Raw genomic sequence first — 9225 nt, 5'->3', positions numbered from 1 at the left:
AAACAGTCCAACTAGATGAGCAATACAAGTTAGCCCTGGACACTAAGGATGGGAAGGAAAGCAAACAGCAGCAGCTATGAAATCTAGAAAGCCTCTTTGGGCTCAGAGCCAACGCTGCAGCCTGTCTGCCATCAACCATGCACACTGCCATCGCCCAGCATCAGCCTCAGAAGGCAGCATTAATCTGGGGGCTTGCCTGGTGGAGGGGGAGGAAGCAGGCAACGCCAGTGCCCCAGAGCTGGCAGGTCTGAAGCTTTCAACTATGCCAAATATGCAGATGTGAAATATCTACCCTCAGGTAAGCCAGGCTGCACAGTGGGGAACACAATGACACACCAGAAACAAGGATCCAAGTCTCAGTTTTGACATTTATTAGCAGCTCTGACCTTCTACCAGAGCCAAATCTGGCACCATGAAGAAAGTAGCTGCCTTTATAACCATGATCCTCATCTCCCAGAACTGACAGAAAAACCAGAAAAGCAAGCAAAAGACTGTCCCATTTCACATGGGAATATAGCATGCCTGGCAGGGCCCTGCCCTCACCTGTCTGGCAAAATCGGAAACATTTTACAGTGAAAGTCTCCTGTCAAAAAGTGAGTGATAAGGTAAAAGCAAGCAGTTGATTTTGATACAGGAGCTATCTGTACTTTATGGTGTGGCACACAAGCTTGGAGTCCAACAGTTACAAGGTAGTGGCATGTAAACCAGCCTGGTTTGATCCCGGACCATAATAAATATTTGCAAGCTGTTGAAATCAGTGTACTAGTGCTGAGCTGCAAACCCCTGGGATTTCTGTATAGAGTTTTGCAAGAGATTATTTATGCCTACAGTTCTGATACGTCTGCTTCTTCCCTTGTCCCTCCCCAACATGAGACTAGTAGAGATACCAAAATCTTGCTTTAGGGTTAAAATACCTATCTGAGTGTTGCCCATACTTGTTCATGAACTTAAAGACATCTCTCTGACATTATTCCTTCATTTCAAGCAGGTGGTGGCTGCATTTGATCAGAAACAGACATCATCAGAGAAGTTTCTTTCTCCTTTTCATCAGGAGGGTGACATGAGACTGAAGACTCACCTTTCAAGTGACTGTAACATGGAGCAGAGGGGAGAATATTTTTTTCAGAATCACACTGATGTACTACCTGTGCAAAACTTTAATCACATAAAAGCAGGCACAGTGATTAAAGATCACAAATATGCACTGCTCATGAGTGAAGCAAGAACCTCTACAGCTCCAAGTGCTGGTACTGGAGCTAGTCTCCCCAGCACCAGTCAGTCCTCACAAAAAGCAAAACAAGCTATTTACTGGGGGGAAAGAAGCATATCCCATTTAGTCCAGGCTGTTGAAATGACAAACACCCACAGCCATCAATATGTAAAGTATCCTGTGGGAATCCCTGCAAATACACCCTGGAAGACAAAGCAAAGCACCCACCCAAGGCCTTACATTAACTTAAAGGAGGAGAATAAAAGCTTTATATTAAACAATTATTTTTTCTTAAATCTCTAGAGTAGCAAATATTAACATAGTTCAGCTGGGACATTAAGCAAACTGATGTTAAACAGCTTAAATTTTTGTTTCTTACCTCCTCAGGTACAATGATTAAAGGGTATTTGTCCTCTGATAAGAAGTTAAAAATAACCCACACTTTAAATGCATCTTCATCACTAATCAGCAAGGGACTTTTAGAGAGGTTCTTTTTAGCACAGAGAGTCCAGCACATCCTGTTGAATTCAACTTTGTCAAAGTTTCCTTGAACCTAAAATTAAGAAATTAAGCAAAGCAATTAATATGCACAAGTGGCACAGAATAACAAAGTCTAACATGTCATTATTCTAGTTTTCAAGAAATGTCGAGGCCCAAAAAACCCACTGTAGCAGCCTAGTCTGACTTTCTGTATGGGGTCAAACAAAGGAATTTCTTAGTTTGAAATTTCACTTTCTCAGAATTGAGGAATTTCTGGTTGAGACACAACCAACACCCTGACTTCATGTGAAGGAGGCTGCTCTGCATTCTGCATTTCCTCTAGCACATTAGCTTTAGCTTCCAAACCACCTTCATCACTGTCTTGGTTCCAAATGCCCTTCTACTGCACCGAGTGACTGAGTTTTTATGTAGCAAATTTGGAAAACAACACAGCCAAAACTACATGTGGATATGCTAAAAATCATATGGGAGCAATAGCTGGGAAGGACCTTTCACATGTTTTTCCACTTCATGTTACTCAAACATAACTCTTATAGGCTATTTATAAATACCTAATAATTTTTTTCTTGAATGCTAATCCACTTAAAACCTTCTCTTTTTCTCAGGCTTGCAAACCTTGACCTTACTAAAAAATCCTTGCCTTGGTTATCCTTTAAAGGATAACCCTCTCAGTTCTGCTAGAGATGAAGAAATCTGTCTCCCAACAGCTTGGCATCTATTTCTTTGCCAACATGTAACTGATAAAGGAGGTACTGCATTGTAATGGAAGTCCCTTGAGGTTTTGGAAAGCATGTCTGAAAAACAGGTTATTGTACCTCTTGTGGTAGTAACGTTAGTAGTGTTCAGTGACATTTTCTTATGACAGGCCAAACCATGCATCTCAGATGCTTCAGGGACACCACCGCAAACCGTAAAGATTTCCTATCCGGTTTGGTCAGTGGTTAAATATAGTGGAGAGCGAGCCACGGTGGCTAAGTCCAAGACAGACCAAGGAAGTGGATGAACTGATGTGGGTGGAGGAAAAACAAAACAAAGAAGTGTTTCTTGGCATAGGATTGGTTTCCTGTTTACTTCATAGACTGAATGATTGCAGAGCAGGCCACCAATGTAAGTGACAATGCAAGAGGCTGGCTACTGCCCTTTGAAGAGGGTGGAAGCTGTAGGAGCTATAACTGCTCAGCATCCCAGTCGTTCCCACAAGAAGCAAGGTTTCCCTCTCCTTCCTTCCACCTGTCAGTGTCTCATCCCTCGGCTGCTTTTGCCTGTGCTTTTTCCTATCTACCCTCCCAGCCCGGCCAATGAAGCCTGACTGCTTTTCCAAAACAGCTTCACCCATCCAAATGATGAGCAGTTCCACCTTGGAAATGTCCTAGTGGTTATGCTACTCCTGAGGAAGATGCCACCAGAGTGGGAAATCTCCTTTGCTAAGGCACCACCTGGCAAGTACTCTAAGCACTGTAAATACGGTGAGTTGCTCTATGAGCAGCTTATGTTTTAAAGCTGGGCAGCAATCAGTGACCACAGGGAGATGGGTGGAGAAAGCACAGGGCCTGGCCAGGGTAACAGAAAGTGTACAGTTTCTGCTCACATAGCAAAGCTGGACTGCGTGTGCCTCGGAAACTCGTGTCAAAACCCAAGTCACCTACAGCCCATTACTGCCACCAGGATTAGGCAGCAGCCAAGCAGGTTTCAGGAGCATTTTGCTGCAGGGGACTAGCTCGTGCTGTGCCAGTGGTCCCACTTTACACATGTAAGCCCTTTTCTCAGAATTCAGACTTGATTGAATGGGGCCCACATGTCATCCAGAGCAGAGACGCTTAGGAATTATTCAGGAACAACAGTCAGATGAAAGCAGAAGCCCCAGCTCTCTAGAAGACCTCTGATGCCCATTTGTGGTTTTTTTCCTAAATGGTCAGGCTGGCTGTTAAATAAAGAATACTATCACAAAATTGTTGTTGTGGGGATACTGTCGGGAATGGAACTAAATAGTTCTCTTTAATGAAGAATAAAAATTTTCCTCAGCAATTCCAGGTAGCAATGTCAGCTGTTCCTGGCACCTACGTTCTATAAGTACATTTGTGTGGGGTGGCACGGGAAGGAAGTTGAAATTCTGCAAGTAAACCCAAACTGCTTTACAGCTAACTCCATACTACAGAAGTCTTGGCTGTGCTACGTTGGCTTCCTTGACTAGCAAAACTCCAGTGCAGGTGGCTACGTAATAATTCCTTTGAATTAATAATCTCTCTGGACTTATGATAGATAATTTCTTAGCATAGTTTCAAATATTAAAAATATCTTAACAGTTTCTGAAGTTACACTTGAACTTCTAACTTAGTTAAGAAACTGTAAAAGTAGAAGCTTTTCAAACAGGAGGAACTGAAGTTAAAAAAAAAACCCCTAGTCACAGACCCATATACACATTGCTTTTTCATGACATGAACAAAACACATATTTATAAAAACAGATTGGGCCAAATACTATCCTGGTATTTAAATGTAAAGAGAATTCCCCTAAACATCTAATTACAGTCAGGCTCTACTGTATCCTACACTGAAGTCATCCTGATGCGAAACTAAAATAATAAATTTATGACACTACTGAGAACCCAAAATTTCAATTTTATTTCACCAGAATACTCATCCTATTTGCAACCTGTGTGACTATCTCACAACTCCATTGCTTAATTAATGAACAATCCTTGTACCAGAGACTCTTTCTGCACCCTAGTACATGCTTTTAACTATATTTCAAAATTTGTCCAAATTATTTGAAGTAACCACTTATTTGGAAACTTCTAAAGTACTCCACACGACTAACTCTACAGCAGCTACCACTTTTATTTGTGAATCTGTCCAGATGATGAAACACGCAAATGAACCAACCACTCCAACCTTAAAACTGCTTAAACTGATACAGATGAAAACATCACCCATAAAAGACACCCACCTTTCCTTTCTAAGAAGTTTCACAAAATAATCAAAATAAAAACGTACCAAACCCCATACAATTTTCTAGGTCTTTACTTTCTACTAATATGCAAAGTACAATTTATCACCATCAACTTCTCAGCAAATAACTCTAAAACATAATGAAATACAGAAGATACTTTGCTTAAGTACTAGTGATCTGATCAGTTCCAAAAATACACTGAGCATTGGTAGTGTAACTAGCATCCACTAAGTTGTCTGGAAGATGAGATAACCTGAGGTCTGGAACAACGTCCTTCTTCTCCCCACATATGACTCTTCACTGCTGTAAATAAGGCATGTTGTAAAATACCAGCATCACCATCATTGAAAAGAAAACATTTTCAATCTGTATTAAGAGACATACATTGTAAATAATGGAATGTGCTAAAATATGGTTGAGACCAAAGTAAAATAAATTTTGAAGACATCATATTGATACGTGACAGCTCCCTCCTTAAAGAGACACTTAAAAAGAACACATTTCGTTTCACATGGAAGAAGGTTTATCTGGCTAAGAAACAGCAGCATGATACTGGAAATCATCAATTAGGCACAGTAATTATTCAAACTATTTATTCAAATCCTCTATTTGCCTAAAGGAAAAGAGTTGCAACCAATTTTCCTCATTAAAGTATTGACTTGTGCCTTTCTTGATGTTTCCTTGATTCTATATAAAGAGGCTTTACTTCAGTGTAAACCAGCACTAAAAAACATGCAAAGCTACTACTGCATGTAAGAATACAACAGAAGTTGTACAGAAGAAATAAAAAAAAATCCTCCTGAGCAGGTTGCTCTTGCTCAATTCAACTAATTCACCAGATGATGTATGACTGGAAATTGAGTGAACTTCCTCTCTCTATTTGGCAGTATAAAGCACCAGTCCTTATTTAGTAGCTTTTCTTACAAGCATAAATAAATAGCATTTGTTCTACAATCACCCCATCTAAAAGAACAGATTACGTCTCAGAAGAATGAAAAAAGAAGGGATTTTTTGTTTGCTTTTTTTGCTTGTTTGTTCTAAACAAAGGAGACATACTATGAACCCCACTGCACGTTGTCTTTCAGCACTGACGTAAAGTCATCTCTAAAAGATGAGGTGTCACCATCAAGATTTTTCTAGTCCACAAAGATAGCCTTCTGTCTAAAGAATTTCACTCATTTGTAATAGTATATATCTAAACTGTTTGCAAGCATTTAGTCAGGATTAAATAACATAAAGTTACAGGTAATTTAACCCTGTTCCTTAACATTTCCCTGTTTTAAGATAAACTAATTGTATGGGTATATCAGGTCATTATGGGAAGTCAGATCAGCGTATGAATAAAACACCACAAGAGCAGTCATGCTCTTCTTCACCAGATACTACGGTAGCTTGCCTTTTGTTTTTAGCATGGTGTAAGAAGGTGCCCCAGAGTAACTAAACATTCTAAACTGCTTTTGTAGCCAGGTCTTTCATTTTCAAATTCAAAGTGTTATTTAAATGCTATTGCTCCTCATTTCCGTAACAATAAAACACATTTCTACTTGTAAAACCCTCCCATCTCTCTCGTTTTGTTTTTTTTTTTCACTCAATGGCTGGCTACCGCCACTGTGATTCACACTCTATTAACGGTAATCCTTTAGTCAAAATATAGTGCTTTTCCCCGAAATTGTATACAGACTGCTTGGTCTCTGTTGAATCTTACAGAAGCTCAGACAGCCAACATGAAGTGGAAATGAGATCACAAAGTTCCTAGGGACAGAGCCAGATTCTTCAACATCAAACAACCAAGACTTTAAGCAGGCACCTTTATGCGTACTAACGGCCAACAACTCCCACACATTGAACAGGGCACTATCACAGAGTGAGAGAAACTCAGACTAGACGGGCAGAGCAGCTGGTAAATCTTAGCTAGACATAAAAAACTTCTACTAATTCCAAGCTGCCAGACTGCATTACATATATGTCATATTTTCCACTAGTATTAAATGTAGATTAAAGAACCAGCAAAAATCAGCAAATTGGGGTAAGGAGTTTGCATAATCTGCAATTGCTACACTGGACTTTTCAGCAGCCCGTCAGTTCAGGGCTTCTTAATATCACAAAGGAAAGCAAACATCTATGTATCTCTGCAGCCACAACATCAAAGTGTGAGGGTTTCTGGGATCAGCCCCCAAGTGCACATGAAACCAGTGGTATTGAAGGTGATACATCTGCACTATCATATGGGCTGGTTTTTACCATCTAGACAAGTATCTCAGCAGTAGCTGTCAAAAAAAAGCAGGAAGACAGGGGCTTTTTAACTTTTGAACTCAGTGACTCCCTATCTTGGAACAAGATGGAGAGGGGAACAGAGGAAACACTGCTGGCTTTCCAGATCTTCCCCCAAAACAAGGCACAACAGAAGACTGAAGAGTCCTCAGACATACAAGAAAAGAATCTGCAAGATGACACTTAACAACACTCCCTAATGTCACCCACTGTAACTATCTGAAAGAATCTGTTTATTAAAATACCTTCTGAACAGACATTAAAGATAATTTTGCCCTTCCCATTTGCAAAGGAGTCTATGAGAATATTCTCTTTATAGCTGTAGTATGAAGTGGGAGAATCTATAGCTCCAAGTCACTCTCAAATTCAAGCGGAGGTGCTTTATTAATATGAATGCAGGTCTGCATGAACACAGCTTAGATAGTGACCAGGTGTAACAGGAAATGGAAACCAAGGGAAGAAAAACGAAGTCGAGACCAGTGTGCTCTTCCACGTTCAGACACAGGCTCTCCAGAGTACCTGCCCCACCACCACCCCACACAGGCACACTCACACCAGCATCTTCCTGCATGCAGGAGTCTACTGTAAAGACACAATTACAAACCTGAGAGGGAAAAAGAGCACACAAGAATTCAAAACTTACCTTTTCCAAGATGAATTTGTTTAGATAAGGCATGTAACCCTGATTGGAAACTGGTCCTTCATCATCATCCCTGAAGTGCTCTTCCAAGGCCACTGGGTCATGGGGAACATTTAACACTGTGCACAAGTTGTGAGAAAGGACCTAAGGACAGAAGAGAGATCAGTGACACTGCTGTCATCCTTAACCACACCGCGCTCCCTCCAGAGAAGATCTGTGACTCCCAAAACCACGCACAAAGAGACATTTTCATGTCAGCACAAGTTCTGCCCTGCAGATTTTTGTCAAAAACCAAAACCTAACTAAAGTAGTTGACTTCTAGGATTCGAGAGCTTCCGACAATTGCACATTTGCAGAATCACAGACAGGTCCACTCCTACCGAAGTACAAACACAGCTACAGAAGCTCCCCTTTGCAGACATACACTTGTGCATTTGAAAACCAGCAGAGGCATGCAGAAACACCAAAGTAATATTTACAGAGTGAAATTAGACAGCTACAAAACCAAACACAAACACCTAGCCTTTGAGATTATAAATATTTACTACCTAGTGAAAACCAGCAACAATGAAAACAACTCATATGTACCTTTAGTTTACAAAGAAATCACCAATCAAATTAAAGCATTAGCTACAGATTTCTCTCATCTGCTTGCTTTTGGGTTGCTTCTCAGCATTCACCCCATGTTTTAGTTGGCAAACAAAAGGAGCATTATAGAAAGGGGAAGGGTTTAGGCATGCTTTTCACACTTTTATTTTAAAAAGATATTTGCATGAATTATGTCAAGAGCTTAACACCCACCAGCACTCATGTCTGTTCTTGAGAAATGACCTTTAAGAAGAGGCTAAACGCTTGATTAGTTTTAAGGAAGTACTGAATTACTGAAAACTAACTGGTAGCCAACACATCTCGACTTCTCCAACTGAGGCTGAGTTTTGCACACACAGACCAGGGCCTCGGTACCAACAGCAGCAAGGCTGAGGCTGGCCAGCAGCAACTCCTGTGCCACCAGTACTTCCCTCAGGAGGGCAAAGCACTGTCCCTTGACGTCAGGCCAGTCCTGTAAGGCGCTGCCGCTGGGCTGGAACAGGCTGTCACTCGGGAGCCCGCTCCCCTTAGCGCGATGCAGAGTTAAGCCTCTGAAGACCATGTACCAGCTCCAGGAGCTGGGCTAAGGGCTTAACTACCCATGCCCAGGAATGGTCTGCACTGAAAAAACATAGCTAGAAAACAAAGGCAGAAATACAGGTAAAACAAAATTAGGCAGAAGTAAAACAGATCGCACCTTTCGAAAAGGCATGCTGCTTGTTAAGATTTTTTAAATCAACAGAGACTGCAACTGAATTTTGGCATATGTTTCCTGGGCAGCCTGAAGTTTGAAAAAAAAAAAAAAAAAACAAAAAACCCACCCAGAACCAAATGATGAAGAGAAAGCAGTAAAAAATGTGCAGGAAATTTATAAGCATGTCTGTTTAGGTGAGTACACATAAAGTGGTTGAGATGGGGTAGCTGCAAAACAAGAAGTGAAAGTTTGAAGTCATCAAGGCCTAGGAAATCAAACCTATGCCACACACTTAGGATGTCTGGGCTCCTCCCTAAATCATGTACATTTGCTCTTCTTCGTGTATCATAAGGAGACATGCAGAGTCTAAGC

General features: G+C 40.9%; 1 protein-coding gene across 1 annotated transcript; it reads right to left on the bottom strand.

The window, feature by feature from the left end:
- Positions 1 to 1589: 1589 nt before the first annotated feature.
- Positions 1590 to 8721, bottom strand: LOC103782291 (switch-associated protein 70-like; the record flags this gene model as incomplete). The annotated part of the gene is made up of 3 exons (XM_008950052.1): positions 8521 to 8721; positions 7575 to 7715; positions 1590 to 1763 (listed from the first exon to the last, which is right to left on the bottom strand). Coding segments are annotated over exons 1-3 (516 nt in total), but the record flags the coding sequence as incomplete, so codon positions are not given.
- Positions 8722 to 9225: the final 504 nt, after the last annotated feature.

Source organism: Merops nubicus, unplaced genomic scaffold, assembly GCF_000691845.1.
Source record: "Merops nubicus isolate BGI_N331 unplaced genomic scaffold, ASM69184v1 scaffold29561, whole genome shotgun sequence".
In the NCBI taxonomy this organism is placed as follows: Eukaryota; Metazoa; Chordata; class Aves; order Coraciiformes; family Meropidae; genus Merops; species Merops nubicus.
Note: the sequence above shows the minus strand (reverse complement) of the source record. Positions and strands in the feature narration are given on the sequence as shown.